The 21572-nt window shown below is 53.7% G+C and overlaps 1 protein-coding gene across 7 annotated transcripts in view; it reads right to left on the bottom strand.

The window, feature by feature from the left end:
* TOM1L2 (target of myb1 like 2 membrane trafficking protein) overlaps positions 1 to 19226 on the bottom strand; it is an 84160-nt gene extending 64934 nt beyond the window's left edge. For all 7 annotated transcript variants that reach the window (XM_081218104.1, XM_081218105.1, XM_081218107.1 and 4 more), the window contains exon 1: positions 19105 to 19226. In XM_081218104.1, coding sequence (XP_081074230.1) covers positions 19105 to 19156 — 52 coding nt within the window. In that variant the 5' untranslated portion in view covers positions 19157 to 19226. The remainder of the gene's footprint in view (positions 1 to 19104) is intronic.
* Between the last annotated feature and the right edge of the window lie 2346 nt (positions 19227 to 21572).

Here is a 21572-nt window from a genome sequence, read left to right as displayed (position 1 = left end):
ATTTAAATGAAATGCACTGTCTCCTATCCACATAGCCAAGTCTGCGAGGAACCCCTCTCACCCAACGGTCCTAACTGGTCCTAACTGGCGGCATCCCTTCCCGCCCTGTCCTGTCCACCCTCCGCCCGGCAGCCAGGTGACCCAGCACGCACACCTCCTCACGTCACCTGCCTGCTCAAAGCCCCTCCCTGGTTTCCCCCTTCCATATGGCCAAGTCCACGCTCTGTCCCCAGGCCTTGCTCGCGCCCCCCACCCCCGCCCCACCCTCTCCTGTCCCCCCTCCTCTGGCCTCGGCTCTCCCAGGTCCACACTCACTAGCAGCTCTGGGCATCTGGGTCTCCTTCTCTGCCTGGGCGCCTAGGACAGTCTCCCCACCCTCCCCACCTGCATCTACCCTGAGGAACGACCAACCCCTTCGGAACGTGGCCTAAAAGCCCTCTTCCACGAAGCCTTCCTCCGTCCCATTCCACACACTAACCCGCCACCTGAACCCACGCTGGGTCCCAAAACAGGCTGAGAAAATAAAAGGCAGTAAAGTTTTTAGAGAGTGAGGACCTTGAAAAGGAGCATCCCCTCTGACAGGGTGATTCCAGTGACAGGAATTCATTATCATAACCTAAGACACAGACAAAGACTTAAGCCCTACCAGGGCTTATTGTTGCATTAATTATAACGGCAAGGAAAAAATAAAAGAAACAATCTGAATGCCTAACATTTAAGGAATGGTACAGTAAACCACGATATACCCACATGATGGAACATGATGTAGTCATTTAAACATGATATTTATAAGCTGTTTTTAATTTAAAATACTTATTATGGTAAGAAGAAGCACACAAAACAGGACACAAAATTGTATTTACAGTACAATCTCTATAAAGAAAAATACATTAACAGTACAGGAAGGAAACAGGCCAAAACGTCCAGAGCAGTGACCTCTGGGTAGTAGGATAATGACTGTTTCTCTCTACTTCTCTACGTTTCCTCATGCTTTCGAATTCTGAGGAGGAGAAAGGCTCCAGGGCCGAAACCGCCCCCTCCCATTCTCCCGCCCCCTCCCATTCACCGGCCCTCGCCAGCGGCAACGTCCGCAGGATCAGACAGGGTGAGCGCACCTCCCATGACCCTTCCCCTCAGGGTCTCCAGACCCACGGTGATGCGTGGGGACAAGTGTCGGGGGAGCAGAAGAGGGGGCCGGGCCCATCTGTCCCTGCACCCAAACATAAAGGCAAGCAAAGCTGGGCAGGCTGTCCCCACCGCGGTTCGTGTCCCCAGAGCTCTCTGGGTACCTCCAGGGCACCCCTTGGTCTGACCCCGTGTTCCCGAAATGCCGTAAAAGCCCAACTGACTTACTCCCCTGGGTTTGGAACAGGCGTCCTGCTCTAATCCCACCCGAGGAACACTAGACCTTTCACTTCCATCTTTTACGGGGGTCGAGCGACAAGGAAATGGCCGCATTCCTGAGGCAGAACCAGAGTGTTCAAGGCCCCACGGGGATCGGAATCGGGGGGCTCGCGGGCGTGGGCTCGAGGGCCGGGACCACCGAGCAGGTGAAATGAGCCTCGTCTCCCGCGCTCCCAGGGGTGGCACCGTGCACGGGCTCTGCCCCCTGGGCTCGCAGGTGGCTTCCCGGGCCCTGGAGCCGCCTTCTCTAGGCTCAGCTCAAGGCCCACCACAGGGGCCATAGACTCCCCGTGACTCACGTGGTCCACACGATAAACGGTGGCCAGGAGGGACCCAAGTCGCCGGGTGGCCGCGAACCTCTCTAGATCCGCCCCCGCCCAGGGCAGGGCCTCGTCCCGGGGACAGGCCACCGGGAGAGCCACCACCCCGCGCACCGAGGACCCTGCCTGGTCCCTCAGTGGAAGCCCGGCCGGGACCCTAAGGGAGCCGCCCCTGCGCCCCTGTCCACACACCCAGGCGCGACTCGTCCAGACCCGCAGGGCAGTGGGCTCACCGTGATCGGCTGTGGCTTCTGATCCCGAGAGCCTTGCCAGGCGGTACAATGCAGCTCCCTGGGAATGGGGTGACAGGGATGCAGTTAAGGACCCCGACCTGTGGACATCCTCTAAAGGACTTGTTTACAGTCCTTTACTCCCAGTACACAAGGGTCTGCCAGCTGAACTAAACCTCTCCCCGGGCCTGCAGAGGGAGGCGGGCCCTCTCCTCCCAGACACTGCCCATCTTTTGGTGTTGAGACTAACGCCAGGCCAAGTGGGCAGCGGCTTTCAGAGCCGAGAAGAACTGAGCTCTCGCCGGTACCGGGGGGCCCCACGCGAGGCCACCCCCGCTGCCCCAGCGCTCTTCCTGGGGGGCCGCCAAGCGCCCTCCAATGCCGAGGGTGGAAGGGAAAAAACACAAGACATGAGCGGGGGTGGGTGAGGGGAACGTTGAGTCAAAGGAACAATTTCGTTCCTCTCTCGGGGAGGCCCATTTCCTAGCGATCGGTCAGTGAGGAGGAATGCTGAAGAGAGGCCAGAGGTCATAACTGGTAGCGAGTCTTATGAAGCCTTCTTTGTGCCTGGCCCTGGGACAGGCACCTTGAGGAACAGGTCCTCGAGGGAATAAAACCCAGTTTGGAAACCATTTACAATCCCTAAAGAATCAGTGGATCTAGGCCCTGGTCATCAGTGGTTGTGAACGTCGCAAAGAGACAGCAGAGGTCCTTGCCTCCTGAGAGAGGGAGTCCTGTCAGGAAATTAAACCTGAACTTGGTCAGACTGTAGTTTACGGGAAACAGAGGAACACGTGAGCATGTCAGATGACACCATGGAGATACAATCAGCACAATCCAAACCATGGGAAACTCAATAGGACAAGTGACCTGGTTTCTTCAACAAATACCCTGCAGTAAAGGAAATATGGAGGAGGAGCCTACAGATTAAAAGAGACAGAAGAGACACATCAACCAACCGCAGTGCAGACCTTATCAGAGCCTATTCAAACAGACAGTAAAGAGACATTAGAAAACAAATATGCATATTAATCTATATACGTGGAATCTAGAAAAATGGTACAGATAAACCTGTTTGCAAGGCAGAAATAGAGACACAGACATAGAGAACAAACACATGGACACCAAGGGGGGAACGGGGGTCGGGTGGGATAAATTGGGAGATTGGGATTGACATATGTACACTAATACGTATAAAATAGATAACTAATGAGAACCTGCTGTATAGCACAGGGAACTCTACTTAGTGCTCTGTGGTGACCTAAATGGGAAGGAAATCCAAAAAAGAGGGGATATATGTATACATATGGCTGATTCACTTTGCTATACAGTAGAAAGGAACACAACATTGTAAAGCAACTATACCCCAATTTAAAAAAAAGAGAGACAACTAGAAACTTGAATGCCAAGTGAATATGCAATATTAGGGAATTATTGTTCATTCTTGAAGCACAATAATGGTATTATGGTTGTCTTTAAAAGAGTTTATTTTCTTATAGAGATACACACTGAAATATATGGCTGAAATACTATGATTTGGGGGATTTACTTCAAAATAATACAGGCCAGGAGAGCAAGTAGATGGGCATATTGACAAAATATAACAGGCCATGAGTCGATAATTGCTGAAGTTATATAAAGGGTTAAGTGGAGCTTCACTATACTATTCTCTTTTTTTGCACATGCTTAAATTTTTCCATAACACAAAGTTTAAAAAGTAAACCCAGATTTGAAGATAAGATTGATACATTCAATATTCTCAGAGAAAAGTTAAAGTAAAACCTAGAGGGCAGAGGGAATTCCCTAGCGGTCCAGTGGTTAAGACTGCACTCTCACCGCCGGGGCCTGGGTTCGATCCCTGGTCTGGGAACTAAGATCGCACAAGCTGCACAGTGCAGCCAAAACAAAGACAACAAACAAACAAAACAACTAGAGGGCACAGATGATAAACGTAAGGGACGTTTAGGCGCGGAAGATGCCCAGACTCGATAAACTTCCACTGAGTGCTGCGGTGAGCTAGGCTCCGCAGGGGGCACGTCACTAATCAGCTGCATCGTCTCTGCCCCTCAGCCTCTTCACCTGTGAAACCAGATGTTTCGGATTCTGCTTCACCTGCTTGTCACTAAGATGAGATGCGCTTACACGTGTAGAGCACTTGCAGTAGCACGTGGCTGCAACAAAGGCGCTCCAGACGCGGCAGCTTTACCCAACTCCATGCAACAAACGCACGCAGGCCTCATGCGGACCCCGGGCTCCAGAAGCAGCCCCCCAGCTTGTGCAGGCAGAGGGGCCAGGGCCGCTGAGAGCGTGTGGAATGGAGCGTCGGGGAAGAAACAAGCTCTGACCCTGGATGAAGACTGGGCCTAAGGCGAGGCTGGAAGAAGCCAGGAAGGAAAACACTGGAGGCCCTCAGAAATGCCATTCTGATGAAATTCAGGGCAAATTCTTCTCCTAATTAAAGACTGGGCTCCACAGCTGTCATTGGAGTGACCTTGCTAATCAAATAAACAGCCACTGGGTTTCGGAGGGAACAATTTTAACTCTACTTCCCATAATAAGGATTCTGGATTTCAGCCCAAAGCTTTAGCTGGTTAAGCATGGGGGTCAGTATCATAAATTGTTTTCTTGGCTGGACCCCAAGAAAGCCAGGCTGTCATTCCAGCAGTGAAGTAACCGGTTTTGCTTTCCTACCCAAAGGGGAGGCTCCTCCACGGGGCTTGCAAGTCATACCTGTAAGATCTGTACCACTGGGACTCTCCACCTTCCCCTAAAATCTGTTCTAAGGTTTGATCTGGGGAAACTACACCACTGAAGGTTGGTGTTCCAGATGTGACACCCCAGAACGCACTCACACCCACAGAGAAGACCATTTCTCCAGTGAGAGGCCGTCCTCCACCTTTGCTAACTGCCACTTCTTCCCCGGGGAGGCCGAGCACCTGGGAGGAGCCACGGGCCCCCGGCGACTCTGCTGCTCAGTGATGGAGGCCCAGCGGCCGCGGTGGACACGCAGCAAGAGGCCTGGCCGTGGCCTGAACATGCCCAAGTCCGCGCTCTGCCCTCCGACAGCTACAGACAACTCACTCGTCTGCCTGGCTTCCGCGTTTGGGTAACAGAGAACCTCACTGAACAGGTGTGGAGAGCCAGACAGGAAGCTGAGTCCTGGCCCAGTGATGCTGACTCCCATTAAGCCAGAACTGGACCGGATCTTTCAGAGGGTTCCGAGCCAGTGGGTCACCTGCCGGCAGCGTTTCTCACCTGCCCCCGGGGTCTCTGCCTGCATGGCCCGAGGCACCATGGGCCGAAGAGACTGGCCGGGCCTGGGTTTGATGTCCAGCTCTGCCACATTTACTTCACATTTTCCGTTCCCATCAATTTTACAGTTGAAATGGATAAATCCGTCCTGTCCGCCCCTCACTATCTCAGCGGACTGGAAAACAAACATCCACAGGTGACCAACGACCCTCACTGCCCTTTAGAGCTTGCCTCTTTCCACTAAAACTCAGCACAAAAGGGCTGACGTGCCCGTGTTTGACCTGAACTGTCTTCCCTGGCCTGCCCCGTTTCTCTGCACCGCGGGGCTGACTGGCGCTAACAACGGAGAAGCGGGAAGAAGGCGGAGGATACGGGCGCGGGGTCTGGGAAGAATCTGCACATGCTGTCAGGTGCTAGGAGACTGCGCTGGCTGGAACAGCAGACAGAGGCAGGGCCACATGACCTTGGTCTGCTGACCCAAGACCAGCATGTTCTTTTCCTCGAGGCCGCCGAGCACGGTTCAAAAGAGAATTAGCCATAACAAAGGGGAGCCGTGGGGGAGTCAGACCTGGGCTCAGACCCCTGGCTCTATAATTCACTCACCCCAGGAGTGCAGGCACGTGACTTAATCTTGGTTTTAAGGCTCCGTTGCTTCATTTGTAAAACGGGGATAGCAGCTAATATGCTGCAGGATGTATTACCGAAAGAATGTTTATAATACAAGCTACCGTGTACTGAGCTTATCATGTACGGACACATAACACACTGTCTCATTTAAACCTTAAAACCAGCCTATGAGGGAGCTCCAACTGCCCCCATTTTTAAAGATGCAGACACTGAGGCCCAGCCTAAGTCACTGCCCCAAGCACGGTGGTGAGTGCTGGGGCCAAGAACAGGCCCGGGGCTCGCCCGCCCCCAGGCTGTGATGGTGCCGGCTGCGCAGCAGGTCTGGAGAAAAGGAGCTGTTTGGGTTCTGGCAAAGGCCTCCCAAGCAACCCCGTGCCCAGCAGCCCTGGGCGAGGCGTCCTCACCCACCGGGCAGGCAAGAAGGCCGGGCTCAGGGAGTCCAGGCTCCCAGGCTTCAGCCAAAAGCCCTGACCTTTCAAAGATGCGCACGGTCACAATGACAGGAGACATGGAATCTGCTTCCACATAATGAGGCGGGCCGAGTCCATGAGACTAGGTCGGCTCGGCCAGATGCTGAGGACTGGGGAAGCTGAGTCATGGGAATGTAGAAGCTCATTACACTGTTTTCCCTATTTTTATGTTTGAAATCTTCCCCAGGAAAAAGTAAACACCAAAAAGACCGCCTCATCTCCTGCAGAATGTGTAAGGCGGAGGAGGCTCTCAAACTGAGGTGCGCTCTGTCCCCCAGTTCTGAGTCCCCTCAGATCCGCTGTGATAACTGCTCTGTAGCCCCCGCCCCCACTTCTACCCACAAGGCCCAGCCCCAGGGGACTGCCCATGCCCGAACCGGGGAGTTGAGAGCAAGGTGGTCTCCACTGAAGGTCCCATGGTGGAAGCCCAGGCTGCTGTAGGGGGGCCGGGGAAGGGTGAGCCCCTGCCCCAGGGGTCCCAGGAGATGTCAGAAGGGAAGCAGGACTACTGGGGTGTGGAGAGGCTCTAGGTGACGGGAAGGAGGATGGAGTCATGAGAGACAGAAGGAGGAGAAGGCAGTGAGAGCCGGAGCGGGATTGCTGGCGTCACCCCTGCAGCCCTCTGCCCACAGCCCGCCCTCCACACCACCCAGGATGCTCTTCCCCAAACAGAAGCCTGGCCACATGGTCCCCCCATGCATTCAAAACCACCCCAAGCACCCCCCCACTTTTAAAGAAAATTTTTATTATAGTTAATTTACAATGTCGTGTTAGTTTCAGGGGTACAGCAAAGTGGATCAGTTACACACGTGCATGTATCCACCCTTGTTTAGATTCTTTTCCTATCTAGGTCATTACAGAGTATTGAGTAGAGTTCCCTGTGCTATACAGCAGGTCCTTATTAGTTACCTATTTTATATACAGTAGTGTGTACATGTCAATCCCAATCTCCCAGCTTATCCCCCGGCCCCCGCTCCCGCTCCCCCTCCCCGTAACCATAAGTTTGTTTTCTACCTCCGTAACTCTACTTCTGTTTTATAGGTAAGTTCATTTGCCAGGCTTCCCCCTTGACTCCAGACGAGGTCCACGCCCTCCAGCCTGACACCCAGGGAGACTGTCCTCCCCCGAACCAGGCCCCCGCGGACACCCAGAACTGTGTCCTCCCCCAGCCCCCCCCACCCCATACACCCCTGCGGTGGACCAGCTCCGGGGGCACCTCCCACTGAGCCCAGCACAGCGCACACTCCTCTTATCAGGACCCCCCAGACTGCTCTTATATCCGGTCTGCCTCCTGCGAGAATGCGGGCTCTGGGGCAAGGAGAGGCCACCCCTGATGGCCACCCCCCCAATACAGCGGGCGATCAAGATGAGGTGGCCGTTATCATGATTAGTGACTTTAAAAATGCGGTCCTTGGGGCTTCCCTGGTGGCGCAGTGGTTGAGAGTCCGCCTGCCGATGCAGGGGACACGGGTTCGTGCCCCTATCCCGGAAGATCTCACATGCCGCGGAGCAGCTGGGCCCGCGAGCCATGGCCGCGGAGCCTGTGTGTCCGGAGCCTGTGCTCCGCAACGGGAGAGGCCACAGCAGTGAGAGGCCCGCGTACAGCAAAAAAAAAAAAAAAAAAAAAAAAAATGCGGTCCTGGGTAGACGGGCGGGCGCTGTGCCGGCTGCTGGGAGGGCTGCCCAGCGAGTGGAGAGGTGAGGATGGCAGGATGCTGAGCAGAGGGCTCCTCCCCGACCTTGGCTGAGGCGGCCTGGCTGCGGCGCCCTTCACGTGTCCGTAAAGCCCACGGCTGCAGCAGGCTTACGCAGGGCCTAAAAATGTTGTAATGAGTTCCTTCCAAAGGTTCCAGACAAATAGAAAACGATAGCGACAGCTTGCTGCTCCCCTCACCTCCGTGCCTGAAAACCTAAAGAATATTTATGATCCATGGGATCAGAGATTTGGTGTCTGAGAAGCAAAGAAAGGTCACAAAATGAACTGACGCAGACCATCTGCTCCTGGGAGAGGGGAGAGACGCCGTATTCATTACTCTCCCAACGCACAGCACCTGCTTCTCCCGCGAAAATCTAGGCGCCAGCATGACGATTTTTATTTAACTTAGAATAAAGCCGACATCTCCCACGGGGGCGAACGCTGAACGCAAACAGGCTGATGCGCGGGCAGGGCGTGGCCTCTCAGGAAGGGGGCACCCGCGCCCCCGTACTTGATTCTCAGCCACAAGGTTTAACGGAGGAGAACAAATGCTCAGAGGTGTCCGCGTGGTTGCAAGCAGAGAGGAGCTTCCCTCTTCCTGCATTTTTCATGGGCCTGCTGCTCCTGCCATTCCCATCGCCGCGCTCCTGACATTACAGCAGATGCCTCGGCCACCGCAGTAATCCCTCATCCTCAGAGGCCAATGGGAACGTACGGTTTCCCATTCATCAGGGCCACGGACGCCAGAATCGCTCGTCTGACCTTTGCAAATACCAAAGGGTGGATTTAAAGGAGAAAAAGGTAATGCAAAAGTCTTCAGCTTTCCTTTCGAAGATGATTTTATGTCATTAGCCAAGAAACAGTGCCTATAGGATGAACACAGTTAAAAATTGGGTAGAAAGAGTCAAATTGTAAGGGAGGTGGCCACCAATGTTTCAGCATACACACGTTCCTTGATGAATGATTTAACATATATTAAAAAATATATATGAGGGACTTCCCTGGTGGCGCAGTGTGCTCCCAACGCAGGGGCCCGGGTTCGCTCCCTGGTCAGGGAACTAGATCCCACATGCATGCCACAACTAAGAGTTCGAATGCCACAACTAAGGAGCTGCCTGCCACAACCAAGACCTGGTGCAACCAAATAAATAAGTAAATAAATATTAAAAATATATTTATAGGACTTCCCTGGTGGCGCAGTGGTTGAGAGTCCGCCTGCCGATGCAGGGGACACAGGTTCACACCCCAGTCCGGGAAGATCCCACATGCCACGGAGTGGCTGGGCCCATGAGCCATGGCCGCTGAGCCTGCGCGTCCAGAGCCTATGCTCTGCAACGGGAGAGGCCACAACAGTGAGAGGCCCACGTACCGCAAAAAAAAAAAAAAAAAGGAGATTCTTTTCACCTGCTCCAACATGGGTGAATCTTAAAGACATTCTGCTGAGTAAAATTAGCAAGTCTCAAAAAGACAAATACTGTCTGATTCCACCTATATGAGGTTCCTGGAGTCGACAAATTCATAGAGACAGAAAGTAGAAGCGGGGTGCCAGGGGCTGGGGGAGGGGGAATAGGAGTTACCGTTTAATGGGGACAGTGTCGGATTTACAAGATGTAAAGAGTTCTAGAGATGATGGTGGTGATGGCTGAACAACCAGGTGAATGTACTTAATGCCACTCAACTGTTCACTGAAAAATGGTGAAGATGGTGAATTCTGTGTTATGTATATTTTACCATAAGTTTTTTTTAAGTATGCAGAGAGTTGTTCTCTGCTCTTGAGGCTGAGTTATGGAGGCTAAAGGTCTGAAGAAAAACTGAAAGCTACTTTGATTTAGGCCTTAAGCTTCAGGCGTGGAAATGAACTTGTCCAACTCGCCCTCATCACAGGAGTTAACGGTCGGACGTGACCTTTCCAGAGTCACACAGAAAATCAGCAGCGGGGCGCCAGCCAGCCCCGGCCCTCCTGAGTCCTGTCTGGGAGCAGCTCCTCTGTTCTGGACGGAAGCCAGAAAGAGCAGGAAAAACAGAAGAGCAAAGGGGAGTTTATGAGCTAACTTTATCAACCACCGAACCGGGAACTAAATAGTCCCATGTGATTAGACTAAACGTGGTTAACTTTGAAACAAAACACAAGTTTTCATCTTCATGAGCTGGAGTCGTTCATGATGTGACGGACTTCCCCCGACCTCCCTCAGCCCCCTGCAGAGATGAGCATCCAAGTGACGGGCCGGGCCCGAGGTCAGTAGAAAGCCACGTGGGCCCTTCCCCGGGTGCACTGCGACTCACTGTGCGACCCCTCCTGCAATACAGTAAGACACACGAGTTTGATCTTTGGCCCCAGTTCCTGGCACATGGCTCCTAACACCCTGGGACCCTCCAGAGCCACAAGTGTCCAAAGTGCTAAGGAGACGACGCTGGCTGGCCCGGGACAGCAGCACGATGGGGCTGGATGCCAGAGAGACCGAAAACCAAGTAAGGTGTTTTCCCGTGTCTTGTGAGCTGAGCTAGCAAATTCTCAAACCTGAGGAGGGGGTCACAGGAACACCCCCAATTTACAGCCAGCTGGTCAGAGGTGCTGGTGTCTGAAGCGCGGCGGTCTTGTAGGGCTGAGCCGTTTCCCTGCGGTCCTGCAACAACCCCAGGCAGGCAGGTTGAAGTGAATCGAATCGGATAGGATCGGGGAGGCCAGTTGGTGTCAGAATTGGCTAGCGTCCAGAAAAAACCCATACATTTGGTGTCAGAAGTGTTGTCGGGGTAGGGAATGCCCTGGCAGTCCAGTGGTTAGGGCTCTGCGCTTCCACTGCAGGGGGCACGGGCTCCATCCCTGGTCGGGGAGCTAAGATCCCGCATGCTGAGCTGTGTGGCCAAAAAAAAACCCCCCAAAACAAAAAAAAAAACAAAAAGAATCGTTGAGGTAGAAACAGCACAGACCTAGCCTCTCTGGGCCTCAGTTTCCTCAACGGTAGTGGTAAGGGGTTTGGACCAAATGCCATGAAGGCCCTTCCAGCCAGAATTCAGTGTTTCCTGGAATCGCTGGTTGAAGTTTCCAGAGTTAACTCCGCCTTCCAACACCAGGCAGCACCCTCCCCAGGCTGCGTTTCCCACCGCGACAACGCCACGCCGGGAGCCCGTGTGTAGCGGCAGAGAACATAACAGCAGCTTCCGGGCCCTGGCCTTGTCCCCAGCTCTCAGAGGCCCAGTTCCCTGAGAGGAGGGACCAGGCTCTCTCCGTCAACCTCCACTTTAAACCAAAACCTCAAACAGAATTTTGGACGCGCCCCCCAGACTACAAGGCCTGCGCTTCAGTCCTGATTAAAACAGCAGCTGGTGATGCCTGAAAAGCAAGCTGGCCGCTCGGAGAACCTGGCGTCTATTCATCCCTCTTCCTCCTCCCGACGCTGTGGATCCAAAGCACATCCGAAGAGAAAGGAAAATCCACAGGGAGAGTCTTGGTGCACTGCCTCTCGCCGAACTCTCCGGAAACCGGGGTGACAAGGACACTCTGCACTGACTCGCACTGGAACCGGGTGAACAGCGAGTAATGCTAAGGCCGATCTGAACTTGAGACGACCATTTCCAGATTTTCAGCCACGAGTGCATCTACTCAACTCCACAGATAACTCCGGTTGAGTGGGTAAGGGCCCTGGCTCTGGAGCCCACAGGCCTGGTGCAAGGCCTGCGCTGCCAGCCACTTATTACCCCCGGGAGGGACCCGCCTGCTGAGCCTCCGTCTCCTTCTCGACCAAACGGGAGTGACTGCACCTGCCTCGCGGGGCTGCTGCCTGTGGGGCCCTCAACCGGCACCTGGTGAGGAGTGAGACCACCAGCACAGCCAGCGTCACCCTGCCTGTCCTCAGGGCACGTGTCAGACTCTTCTGAGGATCAGGGCAGGACACCAGAGGCACAGGCAACAAGAGAAAAAACAGATACACCAGGCTTCATCAAAGGACCCAAGCAACAGAGTAAAAAGGCAATATTTTCTCCCCCTGGGGAGAAAATCTAGTATCTAATAAGAGGTCAATATCCAACATATAGAGAGAATTCCTAAAACTCAACAACAAAACCAACCTAATTAAAAAATGTGCAAAGGATGTGACTAGACATTTCTCCAAAGATACACAAATGGCCAATCAGCACATGAAAAGATGCTCGGTATCAACTCAAAACTACAGTGAGATAACACTTCACACCCATTAGGATGGCTACTATAAAAAAATAAATAAATGACAAGTTATAGGGAGAATGTGAAGAAACTGGAACCCTATGCACAGCTAGTGGGGATGTAAAATGGTACAGCTGCTGTGGAAAAGAGCATGGCGGCTCTCCCTCCAAATATTGAAAACAGAATGACCACATGACCCAGCAATTCCACCTCTGGGTTTATATCCAAAAGAATTGAATGCAGGGACACGAACACAAACATGGGATATTTGCACACCCATGTTCACAGCAGTAGTATTCACGACCGCCCAAAGGTAGAAGCAACTCAAAGGTGGATGAATAGATACACAAAATGTGTTCTATACACACAATGGAGTATATTATTCAGCCTTAAAAAGAAAGAAGGGGCTTCCCTGGTGGCGCAGTGGTTGAGAGTCCGCCTGCCGATGTAGGGGACACGGGTTCGTGCCCCGGTCCGGGAAGATCGCACATGCCATGGAGCAACTAAGTCCATGCTGAGCAACTAAGCGCAGGCTGAGCCTGCGCATCCGGAGCCTGTGCTCCGCAGCAGGAGAGGCCACAACAGTGAGAGGCCCGCGTAACGCAAAAAAAAAGAAAGGAAACTCTGACACCTGCTCCAACATGAGTGAATCTTGAAGACATTCTGCTGAGTGAAACAAGCCAGGCACAAAAGGACAAGCACTGCATGATTCCATTCATGTGAGGTCCCTGGAGTCGTGAGATTCATAGAAAATAGAAGGATCGGGGGGTTAGGGCCTGGGGGGAGAGGAGGTGAGTTAGTGTTTAATGGGGATAGAGTTTCAGTTTGGCAAGATGAGAAAAGTTCTGGAAATGGATGCTGGTGATGGTTGCACAACAAAGTGAATGTACTTTATGTCACTGAACATTCTGAAACAGTCAGAATGGTAAATTTTCTGCTATGTGTGTTTTTCTACAATTTTTAAAAAGTAAATAAACAGGTACAAATAAAAATAAGTGCCCTCATGGAAGACGAGTCTAGAAGGTGTGTGGGAAATACTATAACGTAGTAACACACTTTGCTTTTACATACAGTGTCTCAGTGATCGCCTTAAGGACCCTGTGAGAAGCGACGGAGCAGCATTCTTTTCACACACACCCTTCCCCGTGTCCAGTCAGTGGACCCACACGCAGGCAGCTGCTCACAGAGGCAGAGATGGGGCTGTCTCCAGCCAAAACACAGAGTGCCCGTGGTGGAAGAGAACAAGCGGGCAAAGGGCACCTAGAAGGCTCTGGAACTCACAATGGATCAGCGAAGGCCACCTCTTGTCTACAGGCTCCAGGCCAGGCTTGCCGTCTACAGGGCAACAGGACGAAGCTCTGGAGCTCAAGCCCCTGGTGTGGAGCACGGCTCAGCCCTGGGCAAGTTGCTTAACTCCTCTAAGCCTCCAGGTCCTCATCTGTAAAATGGCCATGACACCCCTGACTTAATGGAGTTTCCTGAGAAAAAAATGTTGAATGAGATAACGTTTGTACAGCACTTCGCAGGGTGCCTGGCACGTGGTGAAGGGCCAGTAAATGATGGCTATTATTTTTAGCTTTGAAAGATGCTAAAAAAAAATAATAATAACATTGATAGAAAGGAACCTTTGGAGTGAGTAACTGTGCAGAGCAGACTGTACCACATGCTGTGAAGGTCACGGGGAAACAAGGTACACATCCTTCCCTGAGGAAGATAAGGCAATAAACAGGACAGGACGCAAGACAAACAACAGGAAACAGCACGGCAGGAGGAGGCAACAGTATGTTAGCTATACTGGGGACCCACACACATTCTCTCCGCTAGTCTTCACAAACCCTGGAGAGTGAGGGCAGAGCCAAGTGAATGCCTCAGATAACACACACGGTGAGTTCAGAGAAGAGACAGCACCACAAACAGGCTGGTCTAGGAAGGCTGCCTGGAGGAGGAGGCAAGTGCTGACGGCCAGCAGGCTTCAGGACTGGATGGAGAAGATCGGAAATTCTTCTAGGTCGGGAGGGTTGGAGGGAGCACTGAAATACGCACCAAGTCTGAGGCTGGTTTTTAACAGGCCCTTCTCCTGGCCATAACAAGCTGAGTCACCAAAAAAAAGTCTGAGCGTTATTTCTTTCTTTTCAGACTAGTAGGTTAGCCTAAAAATTCTGAGTGACTTATCTGCTAGGTCAAGAGCAACAGTGCTTAACCGATGCCCCTCTGGGCACTGTGTTTATACCCCCTTCATCAGCTGACATCCACCCCCCAAAAAAGCAGGCGTACCGCCCAGAAATATGCTAAGAGCACTTACACAACACTGTATCTCCAAGGCTTGAGAAAATAGAGGGTCAAATACACAAGCACTCTACTTATTCTACTTATTCTGTGAAATGAGAAGAGTCTCAAAGAGGTTGTAAGAAAGCACATTATGGTGATTTTTACCCCTTTGCATTTGCGTGTACGTTTCAAGCTTTCTACACAGGTCTGCACTGCTTCTTAACAGCACAGTTCTATGGGACCTGTTAATAGCCCCGTAGCGCCCCATAAGCAGGGCAGACCTCCCGCCAAGCCCTACGAGCCATCCTCTCAGCTCCTGTCCTCACGAGCGGGAAGCAGGGGGACGGGGAGTGGGCCAGCGCTCTATAACCATCCAGGCAGTTAAGGACAGATGCTCTCAGAACCCCACACTTCTTCCCGTGCTCCGTCTACCCGCCTCAGCACCCCTCATCTCTGCTGGGGGCTTCCAGGAAGGGCCCAACCCCGGACCTCGGGGAACTGGCACGGCATGTGCTGACTCCCCCGTCAGACCCCTGCTCTGCACACACGGGGGCTCTGATGGTCAGAGAGGAATGGCCTTTTGGGGGCTGCCAAGGGGAAATGTCCCCGGCTCTGTAATGACAGCTGTGCCACTCCCCTCCCTAGAAATCACCCGTGGCTCCCCAGTGCCACCAATGACAGGCCAAACCACGCAGCCTACATTCGAAGCCTCGTCAGTCAGGCCTGACGTCTGTCCACCTGGCCCCCCATCACTCCCCAGGCTGGCGCTACCACCACCCCTCCACACCCAGCCTTCGCTCAGAACACCCTCCGAGCCTCCTCTCCACTCCTACATGAGCCAAATCCCACACCCTGAGGGCTGGGTTCCTCCTGCCCCCGAGGTGCCCCTCCTCATCTGCCCCCCAGGGCAGCAGCTCCAGAGCCCGAATGCTGGGACGCTGGGTTGCAACTCCAGCTCCCTCGCTGCTAGCTGTGTGACCCTCTCACTGCCTCCGGGTCCCTGTCCGCAAAGTGGAAATAATAACAGTACCTCACTCACAGTGTTGTTCTAAGAATTAAAGGACTGCAAGATATACAAAGCACCTACTGCAGTCTCCGGCACACGGTAACACAGTACGCAATTTTAAAAAAGCAAAACCTTTAACTAGGGACTTCCCTGGTGGCACAGTGGTTAAGAATCCGCCTGCCAATGCAGGGGACACGGGTTCGGTCGCTGGTCCGGGAAGATCCCACATGCTGCAGAGCAACTAAGCCCGTGCACCACAACTACTGAGTCTACGCTCTAGAGCCCAAGAGCCACAACTACTGAAGCCCGCGCGCAACAACTACTGAAGCCCGTGCACCTAGAGCCTGTGCTCCGCAACAAGAGAAGACACTGCAATGAGAAGCCTGCGCACCGCAACAAAGAGTAGCCCCAGCTCGCTGCAACTAGAGAAAGCCCGCGCGCAGCAATGAAGACCCAACGCAGCCAAAAATAATAAATAAAAAAAATAAAAAATAAAAATAAACCTTTAACTGCTATTACTGCTGCTGGAGGTGACCCCTCTGTCCTCCATTACCTTACTTTGTTTATCTGTCCAATCTTGTGCCAACACTTTCTGTCTTACCTGATTTAGGTCCCTGTCTTAGCTCCTTTACTAGACTGAACATCCTGGTAAGCGTTTCGCTTGGTAAACAAGAGAGGCGATACAGAGCCACTGAATGCATGAAGCTCCAGGAAGCAGTTCAGACCCCACACCACCCAATCCACGGGCACAAGCCCTGCGGCAGAGAAGCACTGGTCCTCCTGCTCCCAGCCCGCCCCCAATACTCTGGGTGCAATTAACTAACTACTCACCAATCTTTTCATCTAAATGAATCCAAACTTTACTCCTGGAAAAGGACGATCTGAAAACGTTTTCCGGCCAACACAAGGAGAGCTGTGCACGTCTGCAGAGCACCATGGACCTGGCTCGGGGACTCCCCATAGGCGACAGCCATTAGGACAGGACCACTTGAAACTTGTTTCAGAGGAGAGAGTCGGACGGCACGAGGAAGCATTCTGCCTTCCTCCACGCTTCTCGGCCCTCACACTGCAGCCCGTCCTGGCTCTGAGCCGTGCCCTCCACTCAGGAGCCACCTCCCAGGACCACGGGCAGCGTGGATGCAGGGAAGGCACGGTGACCACACCAGATGGAGCTTAGCCACCGGCTTGCGATGGGCAGACCACGCGTTTGACCGAACAAGGCCGGGGAGCTCGAGTGAGGCCAGGCACGAGGTGGGGTAATCGCGGCTCTACGGACCCCCGGACGGTGAGCCTGAGGCTCTGCAGCTCAGGACACCTTGGTGGGTGTGTTATCGCTACAGAAGGGCCCCTCCGAGCAGCTTTTTAATATCTGTATCCTGGGGCCTGGTACCCAATATGCACTCAAAACGCCTGCTGAAATGGACTGAGGGAATGGTTTAGGTAGAAGCCGCAGAAGCTGCTGAGTGAGGAAAATGAGGTCCAGAGGGACTAACAGTTGTGGTCAGCTATAGAATGTGGCCTTTGATGCCACCCACCCAGGACAGGGCTCCATCCTGGGCCCAAACCCAACTTGCCCCTGTTCCCCGCAGCCACCTCTGTTCCACGCGGACCGGGGACCACTGAGGTGCTCACACCCCCTGCCCGCCTCCTCCACCTGTCCCCAGGCACAGGGGGCCTCTTCTCTGCCGGTGCAGTTCCCACCCATCCTCACCAACAGCCCTCAGACTCCAAAACGCCAGGCGCAGGCCGCAGCTCCTCTGGGCGCAGTGGTCTCCTGACAGCACTCACTGTCCCCACGAGGCAACTGAGCACAGGCACTGCGTGGCCTTCTGTTAGTCGTCATTGTCCCACGCATCTCTGTTCCCTTTCCTGACCCCATCAACCCCCTGAGCACCGGGACGGCTATGAAATCCCAGCTCCCTCTGAGCGGCTAAGCCATCCTTCCACCTCGCTGAGCCTCAATTTCCTCATCTCTAAAGTGGGAAGGACAATAAAGCTTCCTTCACAGCGCAGCCGTAAGGAGCAAGTGATGGCTGTAGAACTGCTTCGCGTGAGGTATACCTCTGCCCTTAATCATTAGCTTTGTTGCTGTTGTTTTATTTCTGCACCCCCTCCCTCCCACCAACCCCCGGCACATACTTTCAAAAGAACACTAACAGCACTAAATGTCGCGAGAGTCACTTTTACACTGTCACAACGGCACAGAAGACACGTTAGAAACTCACTCTGGCCTATAATCATTTATCTGAACTGAGCTGTGAAATTACCGAGGTCTTGCCTGCTGGCTAACTGGCAATGAGGAGGCTCCATCCTCTTCATGGTCAAGTGTTTTGTCCACGGGACGGTGGACGCGGGGCCTGTTCACAAATGGGCCCGCTGTCCCACACAGCCTCTCCAGTGTGGGGATGAATCAATCTCCGCCCCCCACCAAGCAAACTAAGGCTCAGAAGGGCTGCACAATCTTCTCGGGTCCCACAGTTGAACTGGGGGAAGCAAAATTTAACTCAGGTCTTCCTGAGAGAAGCATCATGCTCTTTCCCCTTGCTATATACCTGTACATCCCTTACGTCTGTATGTTTTAAAGTCCCCTTTAACTTATACCCCTCATCAACTACCTTGGCATTTCAAAGGTAGTAACAGTGCCTCCTACTGTAAAGGAGACAGAAAAGAAAAAGAAAAAAAATTCCCCAAGTTTACTGGCTCCCTCTCATAGCTGACTGGAATTCAATACCCAACTGAGAAATGAGTTTCTGGAACATGGATGCAGTGAAAGAGCAGCTGAGGAAGAAGAACGGGGTTGGGAACCTCGAGAAAGGTGGGGAGACACTCTCCAGGGCCCTGTGCTCATCACCCCTTATCAGAGACCCTACACCACAGAGAAAAGAAAGCTCCCAAATGCCAGTGAGCCAACGGGAGAGGCCTCAATAATTTCACAGGCCCCACTAAAGGCTGAAAAGCTGGAAATTTATAAGTAAAGCAGGAAATAAATAGCTACAGCCGAATCCACCCAGGCCCATAAGGACTCCAAAGGTCCGTGCTCATGAAAGACATTTCACCAGTCCTTCCACCAACCAGGAGGAACGCAGTTTTAAAAGAAACCAATCAACATTCTAGACTGATCACACCTGGCATGAGCGCCCACCTTGGGTGAAAAGGCACGCTGCTTGTTCAGTAAGGAAATTCCATAGGGCGGGCCCTCTGGTGGTCCGTCACCTGCACCTCGGGCTTTCCGAGCCCCCCACAGGATTAGGACTGCCGAGTAACCCTCTATCTGCCACCGAAGGGTTCACCGCTGGCAGACGCAAGAGCGCAGGGAAGCGGTAGTCACCATGCAGACAGCAGCATCACGGACATCAGGACCCCGCCTCTGACAGACGGAACTCCAGACCCGACAGAGCAGCGACTCGCACAAGGTCACGGGGAGAGTCGGCGGCAAGGCTCCCCGGCCGGCGCTCCGGTCGTTAGCCGGCACGGCCGCCCCCGCCCCCGACAGCCTCCCCAGGAGCGCGCCCGGCCTCCCGCTCCCCACCGAGGGCGGCTCCGCCGGGCGGGCCCAGGGCAGAGAGCCCGCTGGGAAAGCGGCGGCCGGGCCGGGGCGGAGGACTGGGCCCGACCGCGCAGGGACGCGCGGAGCACCGCCCAGGCCTCGGGGCGCCGCCGTGGGGGCCTTACCGAGGCACTGCCCCACCGGCGTGCTGAACGGGTTCCCCAGGAGGAACTCCATCTTGGGCGGACGGCTCGGCAGCAGCCCGCCCCCGTCAGCCGCCGGCTCTCCGCGTCCCCACCGGCGCTCCCTGTCTGACTGACACTTGCCCCGGCCCCACCCTCGGGAACGCCGGTGCCTGCCCCTGGCCCCGCCCCACCGGCGTCTATTGAGCGATGTCTGCCCTGCCCTCTTCCAATTGGCCCCCACAGCTCCTTCCGCGAAGTCACGCCCACCTCGCGGCGTCCGATTGGGCGGGGCGGTGACTAGGTCACAGGAATCTCCGTCACCTCCCCTGGCCCGCCTCCCAACGTGAGTCTGTGTATTTTGATTCATTTCTGTATTGGTCAATCCAGGGAGTCCTTAATATTATTAGACAAGAGTCGAGTCAGTCACTCAAGAGGGGGGCGGGGGAGGGGCGGAGCTAATAAGTTCCCCGCCCATGGAAAGTGCTGATTGGACAAGCGTTTGTTTTCCCTACGGCTAGTTGGTTCTGGGAGAGGCCCCGCCCATAAATGTGATCACGTGGTCGTCAACTTTAACCCAGGATGTCTACTCCCTGACTTCCCCCTAGCAAAGGAGCGCGGCGCTTGGTTCCCCTAGCAACCGGGCTCAGCGAGGAGGCGTGCCGGCGACTCTGAGAGCCCGTGGCCGAGAGGCTGCGGGAGGACTTGACCTTTTCCCAGAGGAGTCCGCCGGCCGCCTCACCTAGAGGAGAGCGCGCAGGCCTCTGGCAGCCCCTCCTGGCCGCACGCCGATCCGGGCCTTCAGGCCTTGTGGGGAGAGAAGCTGAGGAAGCCTTCCCTCCGGGCGCATGCCCCAAAGAGACCTTTGAGGTCCCACCCCCGGCCTCCGGGCCAGAGAGAGGTACCCGGCCCACCGATAGATGCTTCTTCTGGAGGGCATTAATGACCCTCTGTCCGACCTCTCAACTGCCGCTAACTTGTTCCTCTTCCTTAGACCTAGACTTCCTCTTGGTGAAGGCTTTTGGCTTGGAATGTGGATGCCCGGGTCCATGTCTGTCCCTTTTCAGCAGCTCCCTTCCGGGGCCGCAATTTCCCTGTCTGGGAAATCAGGGCATTAGGGCTCCCTTCTCTAATGGCTCCCAGAGCTGACCTGTAATTTGATCATGAACACTCTCTAGCTGGGAATGAGCACTCAGTAAAGGGTGGGGTTTCTCTTATTAATTCACGGCCAATAGGCGCTCTGTTTTCCAGGTCCAGTTGATCCCAAGGTCTTGTTTCGCAGGACAATTCAGGATCTGTTTCTCTGTGAGGAGGTGTAAGGTTCTCTGCTGCTTTCCCCGCCCACCACAACACTATTGTCAGGCAAGTCAACAACAACCTGGGCTGGGTGGTGAATTACTGATAAAACCCCCTTGGGAAGGAGTGTTGGGGTTTTGGCCCCGACCCGAACAGCTGTGAGAAACTGTGTGAACTGTGACAATGATCCACAGTGTGCCTGGGCACAGTTGAGTCGTGATTAAGAAAATGGGCTCTGGAGGCCTGTCCTCCTGCCTCTGCCATGTACTAGATGTATCCACGTGGGCATGTAACTTGACCTTTCTAACCTGCTTCCATTTTCTTACCTGAAAACTGCGGAGAATCAATCCTTCATGTAAACTAAGTTCCTAGAGGTCTCTAAAATCTATCTCTTACCTCCACCCCTGTCACCTCTCGCCTCACGACTCTTGCTGTTCTTGGTACCACAAGCCAGAATGAGCTTCTTAAAATTAAAGTCTGATCACGTCACTGCCCTTAGTAAGCCCCAGGAGCTTCCCGGGGATCCTAGGATAACCACCAGACTCCTGCAGGCCTCTCCAGCCTTGCATCGCTTCAGCCACAGTGGAACCTGTCTCCGAACCTGTCTCCTCCTCTCCCACCTCAGGACCCTCACCACGCAGACCCCTTTTCCTTCTTTCCTGCTCATCCTCCAGGTCTCAGCGGGGTCTCCCCTGGCCAGCACAGGTCCCTGCATGTATGCTGTCACAGTCCCCTACACCTACAAACTTGTCATGGTTTGTAACTAAAGATTTGTATAATTGTCTGATTCAGGTCTGAAACAGAGGTAAGGAGATCAGTTTTATTCACAGCGTGTAGTGGCTACTCATTACACGTATGGGGACTAAATGAATGATCTTAAACAAATGTAGGAGGGAAGAGTTACCCATCTTTTACAGGTGGGAAGTCAAAGGCTTGGAAGGCGAAGTTAGTTGCCAAAGATGCAAGTCCTGCCCTTGTGTGTGTAACAATCACAACCATTCCACATCACTCGGTGACTGTTGGCCCTGATGGAAAGCAGGCTTGACCTGTCACAGGGGCCAGACCCTGGTGGGGTGGGAGTGATGAGAAGTCAGCCAAAGTTTTGAAATCAGAGTTAAGCATCGTTTCCCAAAGCACAGCACTTTTCTTTGAAAAAAAAAAGCACAAACACTTTC

This window comes from Mesoplodon bidens, assembly GCF_964165515.1.
Source record: "Mesoplodon bidens genome assembly, chromosome: 19".
In the NCBI taxonomy this organism is placed as follows: Eukaryota; Metazoa; Chordata; class Mammalia; order Artiodactyla; family Ziphiidae; genus Mesoplodon; species Mesoplodon bidens.
Note: the sequence above shows the minus strand (reverse complement) of the source record. Positions and strands in the feature narration are given on the sequence as shown.